Source organism: Oncorhynchus mykiss, chromosome 10 (genome assembly GCF_057628025.1).
Source record: "Oncorhynchus mykiss isolate SJ-2025 chromosome 10, ASM5762802v1, whole genome shotgun sequence".
In the NCBI taxonomy this organism is placed as follows: Eukaryota; Metazoa; Chordata; class Actinopteri; order Salmoniformes; family Salmonidae; genus Oncorhynchus; species Oncorhynchus mykiss.
Genome location: NC_143031.1, coordinates 39,105,463 through 39,126,250, shown reverse-complemented (window position 1 = coordinate 39,126,250; position 20,788 = coordinate 39,105,463). Strand labels below are relative to the sequence as shown.

Here is a 20,788-nt window from a genome sequence, read left to right as displayed (position 1 = left end):
GCAAGAATGGTGCCGCATCCCTCCAATAGAGTTCCAGACACTTGTAGAATCGATGCCAACTTTACCAAGGCGCATTGAAGCTGTTCTGGTGGATCGTGGTGGCCCAACACCCTATTAAGACAATTTATGTTGGTGTTTCCTTTATTTTGGCAGTTATCTGTACATAACGCATTCAGAATACATTCACAAGCATATACGCATATAGTTGTGTTCACTACCAGCTCATTATAATATTTCCATGTGGCTATTGTACATAATTAAACTCAAGTGTTTTATTAGGAATTTCTAATTTTATTAGGTACAGCAATAAAAACCAGTGCAATTCAATATAAGAAGGCATGGTATACAACAAAACAGGGACTAAAATGCTATATATATTATGAAGTAAAAACTTTACAGTACCACAAATTCTAAACATCTATTATCCTTATACAGCAATGCTGTATATACTGGTAAGAAAAACAATGAGATAGACATTTAAACATGTTCTCTGATCATTCGGTTCTACCATCGTAACTTAAACTTTGAAAGTCAAGCACATTTTCTCATTCATTATCCATTCTATACTACTCTATACACTTGCATAATCAGTCTCATTCATAGAATTCAAAGCACCATTCAGATGTCTTGAAGCACCCACTTGATATTTCACTATGAAAGTGAGGTAGTTATTAGTGGTGCTTAGGAATGGCCTCTTAGTTATTAGTAATACTCCACTACAACCACCAGATGTTGGTTAAATTAACCACTTGGACAGTTTTCTTGGGTTAATATTTACAATGGACAATTGAACCCATACCCAGGCTTTGTCCTAAGCATGTCGCATTAAACAGGCTGTCAGGAATTAAATCATGATATAGAATAGATGATGAGATGGTTTAGTTGCTTGAATCTCGCAGAGCATAACGAAGACGGTATATTGAATTCAGCTGAATTTGAGGCGTTGCAAGTTAAGGGCACGTTAATAAATCAGTTTACCGTACTTTTATCGTACAGTCTCCTCTTCTGTCGAGCTTATGTCTTTATCCAAATTGATATTGTCCTTTTAAACACATCCATTTGAAGTGTCATTTCGACAAGTATAGAAAAAGTGTCGACACCTCATCATGGTGAAGTAAGCAGATTAATGAGTGTTGTTAAGGCCCTTTACCTTGAGCTTTGAGCATGTTATGTAACCAATTAGAGTTATACTGCCATGGTCCGTTTAGTTTGTTCTAGTATGAGCAGAGCTTTTGGGTGATCCATGCCCCCATGGTTGAGTCTCCAGCATTGCTTAAGTGCCTACCGCAAGCCTTCCCTGCCAGGAAGACGACCTCTGCGATGTTGAGCAGGATACAGATCCCTGACACAGCCAGCATGAACACAGTGAAGACAGTCTTCTCTGTGGGCCTGGACACAAAGCAGTCCACCGTGTTGGGGCAGGGGTACGAGTCACACTTGACTAGCCGGATCATCTTGTAGCCGGGGTAGATCATGTAGAAGAGATACATGAAGGTCACTTCGAAGATGATGCGGAAGAACAGGCTGATGATATATGTCCACCAGAGGGCACCTGTGATCTTCATCTTCTGGGTCTTGATCTGCTCCAGGTCCTTGGGGCTGGCCCGGCCAGACAGTTTATAGAGTTTCTTGTCGATGTGTCGGCGATGGGCAACGTGCATGGCCACCAGCAGGGCCGGGGTGGACACCAAGATGAGCTGCAGGGCCCACAGACGGATGTGTGAGATGGGGAAGAAGTGGTCATAACAGACGCTGTTGCAGCCGGGCTGCTGGGTATTACAAGTAAAGCCAGACTTCTCGTCGCCCCACACACTCTCTGCTGCAACCACCAGGACCAGGATGCGGAAGATGAAGAGGACAGAGAGCCAGATGCGACCGATGCCCGTGGAGTGTCTGTTTACACCGCTGATGACGGCATAAAAGGACGCCCAGTTCATTTTCGATTCCAGGTCTGAAAAACAAGGATAGCATTAAAATGATTTCATTGTAGAAGCTAATAGGTCAACAATGTTGATCATTTGTTGATAATTTTGCATAAAAAAATGTGCCTTACATACGTTAATTATTTCCACAAGATTTCTTTATACAAATACTAATTGCACGGATTGTTACTAAAAACACAGATCTCACATAACCCGATTCACCAGTCAACAACACTGTCCGACCAGCACTGGTCAGCGACTGAGATATTGGGAAATCTCAATAAAGCCATCCATTCTTTAAAAGCAGAATCCCCCAAGACTAATTCCATATTCTTCAAATCCAACAGCAACTGAGCTCTCTCCAGCTGGCTATATTTCAAATCTATTTAATTCCATTCCAGTCATTCCTGCCATGCCAGAAGAAGAGACTTGGAGAGATGGAGAGGTTACCAAGCTCAATAGGAGGTGTAAGAGGCATAGGCGGCACCCAGGGTGGAGGACAACGTTGACCCGCCGGTGTAGCATGGACATTGATGTGCGTCCAGTGGAAAACCAAGCCTCTCTACCAGCCCTGACGTTGGTGTGCGGCTTAAGAGCGCAAGTCTTTGGTCTTGCACAAGACATCATGTGACCTTTTTTCCCAAAGGCACTGGCAAGGGTGTAACTGCCCCCATGTGACCATTGTGCCATGTTGACACTGGCACCAACCTGCATGGTATATCTGTTGCCTTCCCACAGCCAGACTGACCACAGACGGTGGTCGTAGTGAGGACTTTCATTAAATGTTCTATAATATTTGAAGTGCAATAACAAAAACTATGATATGTCAATGCAAATTGTCCCTACAAATAACAGGGTTCAGGCATATTTCACTTTAACTCATTCAAATCAATATATAAATGAGAAAACATCAATATTTCAAATAATTCCCTATTGAAATATTGTACATCTTAGAGTATTAATTATGATTTCCAAAATAAACCTTTACTTAAAGCTATTATTCAAGATGTGCATGTTTTTTATTCTTACAGTGTGCACCCCTGATTTTCTTAGATACACTATATATATATATATATGTGGACACCCCTTCAAATGAGTGGATTCGGCTATTTCAGCCACACCCATTGCTGACAGCTGTATAAAATTGAGCACCCAGCCATGCAATCTACATAGATAAACATTGGCAGTAGAATGGCCTCACTGAAGAGCACAGTGACTTTCAACATGGCCACGTCAGTTTGTCAAATTCCTGCCCTGCTAGAGCTGCCCCGGTCAACTGTTGTTATTGTAAAGTGTAAAAGTCTAGGAGCAACAACGGCTCAGCTGTTTAGTGGTAAGACACACAAGCTCACAGAATGGAACCGCTGAGTGCTGAAGCATGTAACGCGTAACAATTGTCTGTCCTCGAGTGCAACACTCATTCCCAAGTTCCAAACTGCCTCTGGAAGCAATGTCAGCACAATAACTGTTCGTCAGGAGCTTCATGAAATGGGTTTCCATGGCCGAGCAACCGCACACAAGCCTAAGATCACCATGTGCAATGCCAAGCATCGGCTGGAGTGGTGTAAAGCTCCCCGCCACATGTTCTCTGGAGTGATGAATAACGCTTCACCATCTGGCAGTCCAACAGACTAATCTGGGTTTGGTGGATGCCAGAAGAATGCTACCTGCCCAAATGCATAGTGCCAACTGTAAAGTTTGGTGGAGGAGGAATAATGGTATGGGGCTGTTTTTCGTGGTTCGGGCTAGGCCCCTTAGTTCCAGTGAAGGGAAATCTTAATGCTACAGCATACAATGACATTCTAGATTATTCTGTGCTTCCAACTTTGTGGCAATCGTTGGGATGTATTGGAATGCCGACTGCGAGCCAGGCCACATCGCCCAACATCAGTGCCCGACCTCACTAATGCTCTTGTGGCGAAATGGGAGCATGTTCCAACATCTAGTGGAAAGCCTTCCCAGAAGAGTAGCAGCAAAGGGAGGGCCAACTCCATATTAGTGCCCATGATTTTGGAATGAGATGTTCAACAAGCAGGTGTCCACATACTTTTGGTCATGTAGTCTATTTTACAAGCAATCTATTGTGTGGCTGTTACTGGTTATGAGAAACGAAATAGAACCCAAATTGTGCTTTTAAATCATGTTAATACATCAAATACAGCTTTTTAAGGATAGTTATAGAATTTTAGAAACCTATTCACCAACATGTAACTCATGACAACAAAAGGAAAATATAAACGTTTTTTTGTACACTTAATTTAGATTTCACAGTTGTAACAAATTATTAAATGCATAAAATTACCTTCAGTAGAAGTAGTGCACAAACACACCAAGAAATAATTGAGTTGCCATTAGTATAGAAATGTTTTTTTCCCATTAGTGACTATGTGAGACAAAACACCATGAGTTTGCATTGCTAATGATTTCTCTCACACTAGCCACTGCCCTGCACAGTCAGTCATATGCTCTTGTGTGAATAATTTACATACAATAGCTGCTTTTATTGGATCCAACAAGCCCCTTTAGAATTCGCCTACCCTCAGCAAAGGAAAGAATCTGTGTGGACACAAAGAAGCCTGTCCTATCTATTGTGAACTGTGCTGCAAGGGAAGTGGAGGCTCCTTTTGACGCAATACGGAGTAAAAAGTACAAAATCCAAACAAAGAAAGTCTAACCACATGCAGAGGGAGTAAATCTTACAGATAACGGTTGAGAAATAAATGCTTGCTGTGTGCGTCACAGTGTGTCTGATACTTCCAAAGACATTCTAACCTTTCCTTGTATACCCACCTGCTGTCAAAAGGTTCAGAGGAATACTCTTAAATAGTCTTAAAGAAGCCTCAGACAGATCCACATCTAGAGGGAGCTAAGCCCACGGATGACACACTAGCCCTGTTTATGCCTGCCGCTGCAGAGTTGCAAAGAAAAAGCCATATCTCAGACTGGCCAATAAAAAGAAAAGATTAAGATGGGAAAAAGAACACAGACACTGGACAGAGGAACTCTGCCTAGAAGGTCAATATCCCGGAGCCTCCTCTTCACTGTTGACATTGAGGGTGGGTACTATTTATGAAGCTGCCAGTTGAGGAATTGTGAGGCGTCTGTTTCTCAAACCAGACACTCTAATGTACTTGTCCTCTTACTCAGTTGTGCACCGGGGCCTCCCACTCTTCTTTCTATTCTGGTTAGAGCCAGTTTGCCCTGTTCTGTGGAGGGAGTAGTACACAGCGTTGTACGAGATCTTCAGTTTCTTGGCAATTTCTCACATGGAATAGCCTTCATTTCTCTGAACAAGAATAGACTGACGAGTTTCAGAAGAAAGGTCTTTGTTTCTGTCCATTTTGAGCCTGTAATCTAACCCACAAATGCTGATGCTCCAGATACTCAACTAGTCTAAAGAAGGCCAGTTTAATTGCTTCTTTAATCAGAACAACAGTTTTTAGCTGTGCTAACATAATTGCAAAAGGGTTTTCTAATGATCAATTAGCCTTTTAAAATGACAAACTTGGATTAGCTAACACAACGTGCCATTGGAACACAGGAGTGATGGTTGCTGATAATGGGCCTCTTTACGCCTATGTAGATATTCCATAAAAAATCAGCCGTTTCCAGCTACAATAATCATTTACAACATTAACAATGTCTACAATGTATTTCTGATCAATTTTATGTTATTTTAATGGACAATAATTTTTTGATTTTCTTTCAAAAACAAGGACATTTTTAAGTGTGGCGTTAACAACCCTCCAGGCAAGCTTCAATGCCATACAACTCTCCTTCCGTGGCCTCCAATTGCTCTTAAATACAAGTAAAACTAAATGCATGCTCTTCAACCGATCGCTACCTGTACCTACCCGCCTGTCCAACATTACTACTCTGGACGGCTCTGACTTAGAATACGTGGACAACTACAAATACTTAGGTGTCTGGTTAGACTGTAAACTCTCCTTCCAGACCCATATCAAACATCTCCAATCCAAAGTTAAATCTAGAATTGGCTTCCTATTTCGCAACAAAGCATCCTTCATTCATGCTGCCAAACATACCCTTGTAAAACTGACCATCCTACCAATCCTCGACTTTGGCGTTGTCATTTACAAAATAGCCTCCAATACCCTACTCAACAAATTGGATGCAGTCTATCACAGTGCAATCCGTTTTCTCACCAAAGCCCCATATACTACCCACCATTGCGACCTGTACGCTCTCGTTGGCTGGCCCTCGCTTCATACTCGTCGCCAAACCCACTGGCTCCATGTCATCTACAAGACCCTGCTAGGTAAAGTCCCCCCTTATCTCAGCTCGCTGGTCACCATTGCATCTCCCACCTGTAGCACACGCTCCAGCAGGTATATCTCTCTAGTCACCCCCAAAATCAATTCTTTCTTTGGCCGCCTCTCCTTCCAGTTCTCTGCTGCCAATGACTGGAACGAACTACAAAAATCTCTGGAACTGGAAACACTTATCTCCCTCACTAGCTTTAAGCACCAACTGTCAGAGCAGCTCACAGATTACTGCACCTGTACATAGCCCACCTATAATTTAGCCCAAACAACTACCTCTTTCCCTACTGTATTTTATTTATTTATTTATTTTGCTCCTTTGCACCCCATTATTTTTATTTCTACTTTGCACATTCTCCCATTGCAAATCTACCATTCCATTGTTTTACTTGCTATATTGTATTTACTTTGCCACCATGGCCTTTTTGCCTTTACCTCCCTTATCTCACCTCATTTGCTCACATCGTATATAGACTTGTTTATACTGTATTATTGACTGTATGTTTGTTTTACTCCATGTGTAACTCTGTGTCGTTGTATGTGTCGAACTGCTTTGCTTTATCTTGGCCAGGTCGCAATTGTAAATGCCTAAATCAACTTGACCAACCTGGTTAAATAAAGGTGAAATAAAAAATAAAATAAAAAAGTGACCCCAAACTATTGAACGGTAGTGTACATATTCATACATAAACATACATACACACACGTATAAATATATACATATACACATACATACATAAAAATACATACAGTGGGTAGAACAAGTATTTGATACACTGCCGATTTTGCAGGTTTTCCTACTTACATAGCATGTAGAGGTCTGTAATTTGTATCATAGGCACACTTCAACTGTAAGAGACGGAATCTAAAACAAAAATCCAAAAAATCACATTGTATAATTTTTAAATAATTGATTTGCATTTTATTGCATGACATAAGTATTTGATCACCTACCAACCAGTAAGAATTCCAGCTCTCACAGACCTGTTAGTTTTTCTTTAAGAAACCCTCTTGTTCTCCACTCATTACCTGTATTAACTGCACCTGTTTGAACTTGTTACCTGTATAAAAGACACCTGTCCACACAATCAAACAGACTCCAACCTCTCCACAATGGCCAAGACCAGAGAGCTGTGTAAGGACATCAGGTTTAAATTGTAGACCTGCACAAGGCTGGGATGGGCTACAGGACAATAGGAAAGCAGCTTGGTGAGAAGGCAACAACTGTTGGCGCAATTATTAGAAAATGGAAGTTCAAGATGAAGTTCAAGATGATGGTCAATCATCCTCGGATCATCCTGCAGCACACACAAGGTCCCCCTGCTCAAGCCAGCGCATCTCCATGCCGGTCTGAAGTTTGCCAATGACCATCTGGATGATCCAGAGGAGGAATGGGAGAAGGTCATGTGGTCTAATGAGACAAAAATAGAGCTTTTTGGTCTAAACTCCACTCGCCGTGTTTGAAGGAAGAAGAAGGATGAGTACAACCCCAAGAACACCATCCCAAACGTGAAGCATGGAGGTGGAAACATCATTCTTTGGGGATGCTTTTCTGCAAAGAGGACAGGACGACTGCACCGTATTGAGGGGAGGATGGATGGGGCCATGTATCACGTGATCTTGGCCAACAACCTCCTTCCCTCAGTAAGAGCATTGAAGATGGGTCGTGGCTGGGTCTTCCAGCATGACAACGACCCGAAACACACAGCCAGGGCAACTAAGGAGTGGCTCCGTAAGAAGCATCTCAAGGTCCTGGAGTGGCCTAGCCAGTCTCCAGACCTGAACCCAATAGAAAATCTTTGGAGGGAGCTGAAAGTCTGTGTTGCCCAGCGACAGCCCCGAAACCTGAAGGATCCTGAGAAGGTCTGTATGGAGGAATGGGCCAAAATCGCTGCTGCAGTGTGTGCAAACCTAGTCAAAAACTACAGGAAACATATGATCTCTGTAATTGCAAACAAAGGTTTCTGTACCAAATATTAAGTTCTGCTTTTCTGATGTATCAAATACTAATGTCATGCAATAAAATGCAAATCAATTACTTAAAAATCATACAATGTGATTTTCTGGATTTTTGTTTTAGATTCCGTCTCTCACAGTTGAAGTGTACCTATGATAAAAATACAGACCTCTACATGCTTTGTAAGTAGGAAAACCTGCAAAATCGGCAGTGTATCAAATACTTGTTCTCCCCACTGTATACATACATATATATTTTTTTAAATATTTGTACAAACTAGTAAACAACAACGCTTAGCCCTATATTTCCAGCTTACTATATACATTTTATGGACACAGTCTATTTTACAATAGTTTTGTTTTGTTTGTTTTTAACTCTTATCCTTCCTCTACCTTCAACTTCTCCCATATATTTATGATGTCCATCCGGTTTGATTTATATTTCCCATATCTTTCAAACATTGCTCTTCAAAAAAGTTCTTAACTTATATTTGATTTATCACAATTTTCTTTAAGTAATTATGGTCTTTAATGCAGGGCCTTGCTTTTTACCCCTTCCACTTTTGCAGTAATGCTGTAATTAGTTGGTTGTAATTTTGGGTAGAGCAGATATTTCCATATGTTTTAGTTAGCTGCATGTATGACATAAATCCACCAGTCGTATTTATGATATCATTTAGGAAGATTATACCTTTTTATAAACAATTTTTCAATTAGTATATTTGAGTTTAACAACAATATTTGTTATATTGTTCTGTCTTTTCTGGTTGATTAAATTGATATTGCAACCAACTTTCTATGGCTTGTTTTAAAAATAGCTTTATTTCGGAGATATTTCCTTTTCAAATAACTGAAAGTGAGAGGTTGTAATCTGAATAAATGGAAAAAGGCTTTTCTTGAACATAGGGTGAGACATTCTTTCTAATTTGCTAGAGAACCAGTTCGGATTTAAGTATAACTTTTGTATGACTAAAGCCGTTAGTGAGAGGTCTAATGCTTTATATTTAATCATTTCTGCCCTCCGAATTCATATTCCTTATATAAATTGGCCGGTTTAATTTTGTCTGGTTTGCCATTCCAAATAAAATGGAATATTTGTTTTCTAATATAATTTACAAAAGTGTTCACTAGGTGTAGTTAAGACGATAAGCAAATAGGTAAACTGGGATATGACTAAAGAGGTAATCAGGGTGATTTTTCCACAAATAGAAAGGTATTTACATTTCCATGGTAGCAAGATCTTATCTAAATTTATTGGAGTGAGATCATCTATTTATTTTTGGATAAGTATACTGAGTATATACACATCACCATCAGACCATTCTATTGGTAAAGTACATGGTAAAGTAAAAGTTTTATTTTTTTGTGATCCAATAAGTAATATAGTACTTTTCATAATTTGGTTGTAAAAATGTTCTAGATCCTTTATGAACCTGGGGAGAGATCCAAGTTGTAGATTTGAAAGAAAACATGAATCATCAGCATACAATGACACCTTTGTTTTTAAGCCCTGTATTTTTAATCGCTTGATATTATTGTTGGATCTGATTTTAACATTTCAATGGCCATAATAAATATATATGCCGATAGTGGACAACCTTGTTTTACTTCTCTTGACAGTTCAAAACTTTCTGAGAAGTAGCCATTATTTACTATTTTACACCTAGGGGTACTATACATTATTTTAACCCATTTTATAAGAGATTCTCTAAAATGTAAATGTTACAGGCATTTATATATAAACTCATACTTTATCAAAAACCTTTTCAAAGTCAGCTATGAATAGCAGGCCTGGTTTCCCTGATTTTTCATAGTGTTCTATTGTTTCCAGTACTTGCCTTCTATTATCTCCAATGTCCATATAAAAAACCTGTCTGATAATCTACCATTTACATAGGAGTGGTTAAAACATGCTAATAAGGGTCCTCTGAGTATATAAAAAAATATTTGGTATACCTCAACTGGAATGCTGTCCAGCCCTGGAGTTTTCCTGGACTTAAAGGCTTTAATTGCATCAAGAAGTTCCTCTGTAATTTCACCTTCACACGAGTCTTTCTGAATGGCTGTTAATTTTACATTATTGATAGAAGAAAATCCACACAATTAGCTTCGGTTAGAGGAGACGGAAACACCTTTTTAGCATTGCTTTTTAGTCTCAGTTTTTATTGTTATTCATTTGTTTTTTTATCCTCTTATGTTGTGTAGTAAATATTTCAGTTTTTAATGTCTTTGTTTTTTATTTGTTTTTTTTCCTGTGCAGTGAATTGCATTGCAGTAATGTTTGAATATGCTATATAAATAAAGCTTGATTTAATTTTACTTCACTTTTTCCTGCTCTTGTCCACATTCTGATTGTGCCCACATTTTGTAAAATATGTCTACACATGGCATTCAAAGGTGTCTCTGTCAACTGTTTCCACATTGTGCCCACATTTCCTGGCCCCTCCCTATATGCAAATTATTTGACAGATATTCTTTCAAAATAATATTTATTTATTTTAAGACACTTATTGATCCATAAGTCTATGGTGCCACCTTTCAAATATTGATTTAAATGGTTTCACTGTCCAGTTCCGTCTATCAATCAATCAAATGTATTTATAAAGCCTTTTACATCAGCAGTTGTGCTTATACAAAAACCCAGCCTAAAACCCCAAAGAGACAGCAATGCAGGTATAGAAGATCAGTGGAAAAACTATCTAGAAATGCAGGAACCTAGGAAGAAACCTAGAGGAGCCAGGCTCTGAGGGGTAGTCAGTCCTCTTCTGGCTGTGCCAGGTGGAGATTACAGGAGTACATGGCCATTAAGGTCAAATCGTTGTTCAAACTTTCATTAGATGACCAGCAGGGTCAAATAATAATCACAGAGGGTGCCACAGGTCAGCACCTCAGGAGTAAACATCAGTTGGCTTTTCTTAGTCGAGCATTCAGAGGTAGAGACAGGTGGTGCAGGAGAGAGAGAGTGAGTCTACATTTGTAAGATATCCAGACATAATGTGTGCCCGTCTACCTCCGAAGGTGGTCAGGAAGATCTGATCACAATCAGACCATAATGCGTCTTTTAATAATCTGCCCCTGTCTGGAAATGTGGGCACAATAAGAATGTGGACAAGTTCAGGACAAAGGATGCATGTTAGAACAAGGTATAAATCGGGCTACTGACTGAGGTTAAATATCACCCACCGTACATCAAGAGACATGAAGCTAGAACTAGGTGGCCCAGAATTGAGGTGGTGTACTGATGATTTCACTTTAGCACAGCTGTCCAATGGGTAGCAAATAAAGGAAACGTTTAGCGAGTATGTCCAATATATTGATTTAATTGGCTTTGAAACGGAAATACATTTTGAGATCACAATTGATGCTTTCACCAAAATACACATATCAAGTTACATGGGAGCAATATTAGTCATGTTCAATATATATGATTTTGATTCATGCACATTTTGTGCGTGTGCATATCAGTGTGCCAATAACATTTTGCTTGACCATAGCAGCTTATCATATTTATTCTGGACTATATCCATATTTTTTTTTACACTAGCAACTTCTTTAAGAAACAATGAGAAAAGTACAAAACACTCAAATAATTTGTTACAATGGGAACCATGCAGGTTTTGCACACAGAATTCCTGCTATTCTGAAAAAAATAGACCAACCACTACTCATTATCAACTCTGACAAAGGAATCCACCAAGTCTGTCAAAATCAGTGCCTGTTCAAACTGTACATGTGTAAGAAAGAAATCAAATGAGTCAGCCATACATTTTGAGAAAAGAGCAAATTGGCTGTCACAAGGCAGTTATTTAACAACAAAAAACTATTCAGCAAAACAAGATGAAAAGGGAGTGGATCTCTGTAATTAAGTGCATCACAAACCCATTATTCAGTGTTACAATGGACATCAATCAGAGGAAATAATATTGTACATACTCCATATGTATTCTGACAGTGAAGCAAACCATTTTAAACGTGGCTCTATACTCCAGTATTTTAGTTGAGATTGTTTCATATTAGGCGACAGTACAGAATGCCAGCAGCGAGGGTCTGTGGTACAATTAAAAAATGTATGTATCTAGTCCCCCATTTTAAAAAGTCATAACTATTTGGACAAATTCACTTATAGTGTATTAAAGTAGTCAAAAGTTTAGTATTTGGTCCCATATTCCTCACACACAATGGCTACATCAAGCTACAAAAAACTTGGGCTGCTTTGCCCAATAGGAACAGAATGGTGAATTCAGGGACCGGGACCGAGTTGTGCCATTTTGGAGTCACTTTTATTTTTATTGTAAGAATAGATCTTTCTGAATACTTCGACATTATGGATAATCATGAATGAATCACGAATAATGATGAGTGAGGTTACAAAGATCATACCCCCCCCCCCCCCAAATGCTAACCTCCCGTTACTGGTAATGGTGAGAGGTTAGCATATTTTGTTGTAGCCTCTGCTCAGCATCTCACTTATTCATGATTTTTCTTAGTCATGGCATTATCAGGATTAATTTAGAAATGTTCAGAAACATTATCTGTAAACCTAGAAAGAAAATTAAACCAGTCACCATTCAGTTATTATTGGGCAAAACAAAAGCTGCAGCACAACCAAAACAAACTGCACAACAACACTTTGACAAAAATGTACTTACTTTGTCTGCAATACGTTGTTGAATGCACTAAGTCGCGCCGGATAAATGTGTCTGCTAAATGACTACAATGTAAATGTAAAAATGGGTCCAAATACTCAACTTTTGAATACACTAAGTGAATCTGTCAAAAAATACTTAGGACTTCAAATTAATTTCTAAACGGTAAAACAGCTATTAAAACACCCTCAAAACAAAAGGTGACATTCTGTACTGTCACCTGATCTGAATTTTTTTTCTTCTCAAAACCAAAATGCTGGATTATAGAGCCACCTTTTAGGAGACTGTATAAGCACACAAGCTACCTTTTCCATCACTAAACACATTAAGTGTGGATGACAATATACAATAGCAGTTTTTTGGAACTATAGATTGTTACCACCTCTGTAGAGTTCTTCACAAAAGTCTAAGTACTGTTGGATACTCTCAGGAAATATGAATCCGCTTGGGAACAGCTGTTAATCAATTGATCATCAAATTCACTTTACTAATCTTCTCAAGCATAGCACTGCACCATCTCGACAGTGGAAATACTTGGTTGTGTATTCGTATGGAACCTGCAGATAATATTAATGGCTGCCAATAAATAATTTTCCTCTGATACGGCCACAATTAAAGCCGTGATTTGCAGCATCAGAATAAAATGTGACCATAAACAGACAAACAGTTTCTGTCTGGGATTGTATAAAACTCCCTTTTCTTAAAGACCATAGACACCAGCAACGTTTTTGTTTATTACAGAGGGACAGAGAGTAGATGGACACTGCAGACCAGGCATGGCACTGTTGCTTTGTTTGATGGCTGTTAGCCCATGTTTTTACGGTTCCCATAGCCTCTCCGATGCGTATCCTTCCAGTTGTCCCAGTCTCTAGCTTTCTGCAAGGCCTCCTCATCGTCGTTTTCAACCCGCTTCTCTTTCTCTTCTTGTTCTCGCTCTTCTGCATCAAAGTCCTCTGAAAGGGAGACAAATTGTATTTGGTGAATGAGACAGGGTGTATATAAAACATGGTTGATGAACATTTATTTGAGTTTTCCTGAAAACAATTGATGTACAGTTAACTGTAAATAGAACACTATTATAAACATCTCCTAACCCTACCAGCGCTGCGTGGGATCCCCTGGTCTGGCAAGGCATTTTTCTTCCTGTGCTGTTCATACCAGTCATCCACTGACATAGTAGGTAGGCTGGGGTAGCCTGCCCCAAATACTCTGAGATGAAAAATTACACATTAAAAGGGATATTTTGTTTTTCAGCATGTTAGACCTAATTTTCCACTTACTTTTCAAGTTGAAGCATCATCCAGACAGTTGTTTTGGTTAAAGATCCTGAGATTTCTTTGGCTGGCTTAGTTGTGTGCATGAGCCATATAGTGGCAATGGTCAGACACACACACACACACACACACACACACACACACACACACACACACACACACACACCAAAAAAAGAAAAGTCCCCTTTTCAGGACCATGTCTTTCAAAGATAACTCGGAAAAATCCAAATAACTTCACAGATCTTCATAGTAAAGGGTTTAAACACTATTTCCCATACTTGTTTAATAAACCATAAACAATGAACGTGTGGAACGGTCGTTAAGACACTAACAGCTTACAGACGGTAGGCAATTAAGGTTACAGTTATGAAAACTTAGGACACTAAAGAGGCCTTTCTACTGACTCTGAAAAACACCAAAAGGACAGATGCCCAGGGTGCCTGCTCATCTGCGTGAACGTGCCTTAGGCATGCTGCAAGGAGGCATGCAGATGTGGTCAGGGAAATAAATGACAATGTTCGTACAGTGAGACACCTAAGACAACGCTACAGGGAGACAGGACGGACAGCTGATTGTCATCGTAGTGGTAGACCACGTGTAACACCGAACATCACACCTACGGGACAGGTCCAGGATGGCAACAACTGGTCGAGTTACACCAGGAACGCACAATCCCTCCCCATCAGTGCTCAAACTGTCCGCAATAGAGAGAGGCTGGACTGAGGGCTTGTAAGGCCTGTTGTAAGGCAGGTCCTCACCAGACATCACAGGCAACAACGTCGCCTATGGGCACAATCCCACCGTCGCTGGATCAGACAGGACTGGCAAAAAGTGCTCTTCACTTAGTCACTTAGAAATGATTGTTTTTGATAAAAAAAACATTTTTTTTGTCCATTAAAATAACATCAAATTGAGCCAAAATACATGTTAATGTTGTAAATGACTATTGTGGCTGGAAACAGCTGATTTTGTTTGGAATATCTACATAGGCGTACAGAGGACCATTATCAGAAACCATCACTCCTGTGTTCCAATGGCATGTTGTGTAAGCAAATCCAAGTTTATCCTTTTAAAGGGATAATTAATCATTAGAAAACACTTTTGCAATTATGTTAGCACAGCTGAAAACTGTCATGCTGATTAAAGCAGCAATAAAACTGGCCTTCTTTAGACTAGTTGAGTATCTGGAGCATCAGTGTTTGTGGATTCGATTACAGACTCAAAATGGCCAGAAATAAAGCACTTTCTTCTGAAACTCATCAGTCGATTCTTGTTCTGAGAAAGGATGGCTATTCCATGTGCGAAATTGCTAAGAAACTGAATATCTCATACACCGCTGTGTACTACTCCCTTCACAGAACAGCGCAAACTGGCCCTAACCAGAATAGAAAGAGTAGGAGACCCCGGTGCACAACTGAGCAAGAGGACAAGTACATAAAAGTGTCTGGTTTGGGAAACAAACGCCTCACAAATCCTTAACTGGGAGCTTCATGAAATAACCAGTCTGAGATATGGAGTTTTGGTTACTACATGATTCCATATGTGTTATTTCATAGTTTTGATGTCTTCACTATTATTCTACAATGTAGAAAACAGTACAAATAAAGAAAAGCCCTTGAATGAGTAGGTGCCCAAACTTTTGACTGGTATTGTATGCATGTATGTACACACATTCAATGAGGTCTAAAGTGTTAAATAAACTAGGTATCCCTTTAATTACACATGAATCAACTATTTACTTCATGTGATATTTTAAGCAAGTAGCTATGTCCTGTTGACAAGGGAGGTTGGACAGAGTACGTATTTTGTGAGCAGGAAAACGGCAATTAGCAGAAGGAGAAAATAAATGATAAGTTTGAGCAGGTGCCTACCGGGCCTGAACAGCATCTCTGGTGAGAATGAAGGGTTTCATGGGAGGCCTTTTAGAGTGTAATGGCTCTGCTGAACTCTGCACATGGAAAAGATACAGCGCATAAGAAAACCATACTCTTTCAATGAGACATTGGTGAATGAATGGCATTAGTTACATCTTCAAGTCCAGGTACCTGTTTTAGAACATCCATCCTGGTCAAAATCTCAATTTCCTGGTCAATGCTCTCTATCTCCTCCAGGGATACAGCAATCCATTTCCTCACATTGAGGAGGTAAAAGTTCCGGACTATCTCGTCATCTGCCTGCCCACTGTCCACTGCTGCCTTGATCTCTGATAGCTTGGCCTCTGTGTCCTTCCTCTGTTTGTATCTGCAAAGTATAATAAATAAGTTAGAACAATTTGCGTGCAGATTACTTGCCATTCTGAAATGAATAAGTCAGATCTTTCATTTGTTAAATAGGTGAGGGACATAACATATTTTAAGAGGTGCGTGACAGGTACTAGACCTTCAAGCATAGGTCAGTTGGCCTACATTTGACTTGTGCAGTGCTCAATCAAAACAATGATTGTTCTAATTGTAATTGAAATGTAGATGTTTAATATACCTTTCTATCTTTGCCACTCTAACTGTTGCCATCGCAATTAAGTCTGGAGGTTTGGGGGGCCCATTTGCAGATTCTTCTTCTGGTATGTCAGAGGAGTTTTCAATGGTTTTGGGTAGTTCAAACTTTGATATGTTATACTCCTTACATCTTTTCAAGAAGTCCAAAAAGTAACATCTAGCTATCTGAACGTGGTCTAGTCGTTTTGCCAGGTTCACTTGCTTCAAAGTTAGAGCCCCCAGGAAGGCAGGCAACATAAGATACTTCAGATCTGTGGTTGCTACCTCCTCCAAATCCTCATTTCGGCTGAAAAACAAACATAAACAAGATTAACCTTGATGATCATAACTATTCATTAGAACTAGCTTATGATGTGGAGAAACATTGCGAACTGTTGAGCCTTCAACTGACGTTCCACCTTAAAATTGGTTTCCAGAATGAGTACGGACACTTTCCTGATACACACATTTGAACGCACTGGACATGCAGCATCACCTTCATTGCATGGCCTTACCTTAGGTTAGCTTGCTACTGGAGCTAGGTTGTTAGCTTGTTTACGACAGCCTAGTAAAGTAGCTAGCTAGCTAGCTAAACGGTCAAACAACTTTACGGTGTAATCTGTTTGTTATCTAGCTGTCTTTACAATTTGATACCTGCGAATCTGGCTACTCGTCATTGCTAGAGAAGCAGTCTGTGTAGTTTGGTAGCTGCTAGGTAGCGCTAACGACGTTAGTAACGTCACCTGAACAAGTCGAGTTGGGCCACCATTCGCGTTGCCACTTCAAGTTGCGTTATCCCACGCTTGATTTTGACCTGGATATGGGTGGCTGCGATGGGATCATTTGTGGTGTCCACCTCCTCATATAGTTTCCATCCTCGATCTAATAAATCAGATAGTTTAAGCGGTTCTTCTGACTGCATTAATGACATGCTAGTGCTTTCTACGGCTGCCATTTTTTTTTACAACGTTTTGGATGTAATGACCACTATCGGCTTCCGTATTTATTCTACGCTCACTTTATTTATGAGCGTATAGAAGTTTGCTGTGTTTTCAATGGCTGTTTTGACAAACGTCCTCCTGAGACCCAGCAATGCATGTGTGTCCTCTAATGGACATAATTCGTTTTTGGTCCGTATTTCTAAGGCCACACGTGCAGTGGCGGTTTTAGCATGTAGCAAAGCCACTACATAACACAACATTACACAATACACGAATTGCACTATAATGGTGACAACCGGTGCCCACATACTGTTAGGGCCTAAATTAATCTGTCCCAACAGCAGAGTTTTCTTTTCAGCACCATGGAGTGAATCCTTACCACCGCTACACCTGGCTATAAACGGAGCCTTAATTGTCTGGCAGCCAAAAAGTTAATTCTGCCTCATTTACTGCCTATTTAAAAAACATAGCTGACTTGCTTGAACAAATGTTGTTCCTACTGACGATTGAGATGTACAAACTATGGCATAAGGGAATGATGAACGGATAAGAGGCAATCAATAATTTCGATTAAGACATTAATGAGCGAGCTAAGACAGATGTAGTCAATAAAACTATTTCTTCAGCACTTTTTAAAATGTAAAATGACAGAATTAAGAACATGGCCCATTCTTACAGTATTCTCCCTGTACACCAAGTCAGAACCATAGGATAAATAAAGGTGCCATATAATTAGACAATGAAAGCGCTTACAATATTTGATAATGACATTTCTCTAAAGCAAGCTATAGGCTACATGTGCACCACCAAGTCAGAACAGTAGGCTAAGTTATGAGGAGGAAAGGGACCAAATTATTTGGGTGAGGCACATGGGCTACTAACAGCTTACTACACAATATACACTTAGTATTACTTTCTTCGCTACAGTATACGTCTCTCTAGCATAATACATAATTTATGCAGCAACATACAAGACATTTTTGGACTCTCCGTTGTGCTCTGCTCACTTGAACATGAAGGTAGCTCAGTAGTCCTTCTCGTGGGCAAATTTTGTCATCAAACTTTGTCATCAAAGTCTGGCATTCTCTGGATTTATGGTGCTTTCAAGACAACTGGTAACTCAGAAAAAAAGAAGGGACCTTATATAGACAAGTGTGTGCTTTCCCAAATCATGGTCAATCAATGTAATTTACCACAGGTGGACTCTAATCAAGTTGTAGAAACATATCAAAGATGAACAATGGAAACAGGATGCCCCTGAGCACAATTTCGAGGCTCATAGCAAAGGGTCTGAATACTTATGTAAATAAGGTATTTGTGTTTTTTATATATATTTGCAAAATTTTCTGAAAAACTGCTTTTGCTTTGACATTATGCGCTATGGCGTGTAGATTCACGAGGAAAAACATTTATTTAATACATTTTAGAATAAGGCTGTAACGTAACAAAATGTGGAAAAAGTCAAGTGGTCTGAATACTTTCCGAATGCACTATGCTGTATAAAAATTATGAAACCGTGAATGAATGTATTGATCATGCATTCAAAGTTGATTTAACTTACAATACATTGAACACACAACCTGATTGGATATAATAATAAGCACCAGACCTATAAATACCACAAGATGCTTAGACATAATCCACTTCAAAAACAGTCTGCCTTTTCAAACTCTGTACCTATCTGCCTATCGTCAGGCAATTTTGACTTAATTGGGGAATAATAGATAGACTACATTTGGGGTGGCAGGGTAGCCTAGTGGTTAGAGCGTTGGACTAGTAACCGGAAGGTTGCAAGTTCAAATCCGTGAGCTGACTAGGTACAAATCTGTTGTTCTGAACAGGCAGTTAACCCACTGAAAATAAGAATTTGTTCTTAACTGACTTGCCTAGTTAAATAAAGGTAAATAAATAAAATTTAAGTGTTGGCTATTGTTAGGGGCCAGACGGATTACCAGGATGTGTACTCAGAGCGTGCGCAGACCAACTGGCAAGTGTCTTCACTGACATTTTCAACCTCTCCCTGACCGAGTCTGTAATACCTACATGTTTCAAGCAGACCACCATAGTCCCTGTGCCCAAGAAAGCCTAAATGACTACCACCCCGTAGCACTCACATCTGTAGCCATGAAGTGCTTTGAAAGGCTGGCTCACATCATCCTGGAAACCCTAGACCTACTCCAAATCACATACCGCCCCAACAGATCCTCAGATGACGTGATCTCAATCGCACTCCACACTGTCCTTTCCCGCTTGGACAAAAGGAACACCTATGTGAGAATGTTGTTCATTGAATACAGCTCAGCGTTCAACACCATAGCGCCCACAAAGCTCATCACTAAGCTGAGGACCCTGGGACTAAACACCTCCCTCTACAACTGGATCCTGGACTTCCTGACGGGCCGCCCCCAGGTGGTAAGGGTAGGCAACAACACATCTACCTTGCTGATCCTCAACATGGAGGCCCCTCAGGGGTGCATGCTAAGTCCCATCCTGTACTCCCTGTTCACCCAAGACTGCATTGCCAAGCATGACTCCAACACCATCATTACGTTTTCTGACGACACAACTGTGGTAGGCCTGATCACAGACAATGAAGAGACACTTCACCAACCAAACACACCAAGACAGTCGCGAAGAGGGCACGACAACACCTTTTCCCCCTCAAGAGACTGAAAAGGTTTGTCATGGGTCCCCAGATCCTCAAAAGTTATACAGCTGCACATTCGAGAGCATCCTGACCGGTTGCATCACCGCCTGGTATGGCAACTGCTCGGCATCCGACCATAAGGCGCTATAGAAGCTTTCTGCCATCCAGAAAGCTTCGATAGCACCTTATGGTCGGATGCCGAGCAGTTGGACCATGACAGTTCGTTGATGATGTGGATACCAAGGAACTTGAAACTCTCGACCTGCTCCACTACAGCCCCATCGATGTGAATGGGGGTGTGTTCGGCCCTCCTTTTCCTGTAGTCCACGATCAGCTCCTTTGTCTTGCTCACGTTGAGGGAGAGGTTGTTGTCCTGGCACCACACTGCCAGGTCTCTGACCTCCCTATAGGCTGTCTCTTCATTCCTGCATGGCAAGCGGTACTGGAGCCCAAGTCTAGGTCCAAAAGGCTCCTTAACAGCTTCTACCCCCAAGTCATAAGACGACTGAACAATTAATCAAATGGCCACCCGGACAATTTACTTTGACCCCACCCCTCTGTTTTTACATTGATTCTACTCGCTATTTATTATCTATTGTATGCATAGTCACTTTACCCTACCTATATGTACAAATTACCTCGACT

General features: G+C 40.2%; 2 protein-coding genes across 5 annotated transcripts; both read right to left on the bottom strand.

Moving 5' to 3' along the window:
* Window positions 1-270: 270 nt before the first annotated feature.
* LOC110533849 (gap junction beta-1 protein) lies at window positions 271-4,396 on the bottom strand. 4 transcript variants are annotated; one of them, XM_021618395.3, is made up of 2 exons: window positions 4,225-4,396; window positions 271-1,951 (listed from the first exon to the last, which is right to left on the bottom strand). In XM_021618395.3, the coding sequence occupies exon 2, from the start codon at window positions 1,935-1,937 to the stop codon at window positions 1,215-1,217; it is 723 nt and encodes a 240-aa protein (XP_021474070.1). In that variant the 5' UTR covers window positions 1,938-1,951; window positions 4,225-4,396; the 3' UTR covers window positions 271-1,214. The 4 variants fall into 4 exon arrangements, with proteins under 4 accessions (XP_021474070.1, XP_021474068.1, XP_021474067.1 ...); XM_021618393.3 differs by lacking the exon at window positions 4,225-4,396 and adding an exon at window positions 2,054-2,551; XM_021618392.3 differs by lacking the exon at window positions 4,225-4,396 and adding an exon at window positions 2,373-2,549.
* Window positions 4,397-11,465: 7,069 nt separating this feature from the next.
* LOC110533848 (immunoglobulin-binding protein 1) lies at window positions 11,466-17,612 on the bottom strand. Its single transcript, XM_021618391.3, has 6 exons — window positions 17,299-17,612; window positions 16,560-16,862; window positions 16,127-16,322; window positions 15,953-16,029; window positions 13,907-14,016; window positions 11,466-13,760 (listed from the first exon to the last, which is right to left on the bottom strand). The coding sequence occupies exons 1-6, from the start codon at window positions 17,508-17,510 to the stop codon at window positions 13,612-13,614; spliced, it is 1,047 nt and encodes a 348-aa protein (XP_021474066.3). The 5' UTR covers window positions 17,511-17,612; the 3' UTR covers window positions 11,466-13,611.
* Window positions 17,613-20,788: the final 3,176 nt, after the last annotated feature.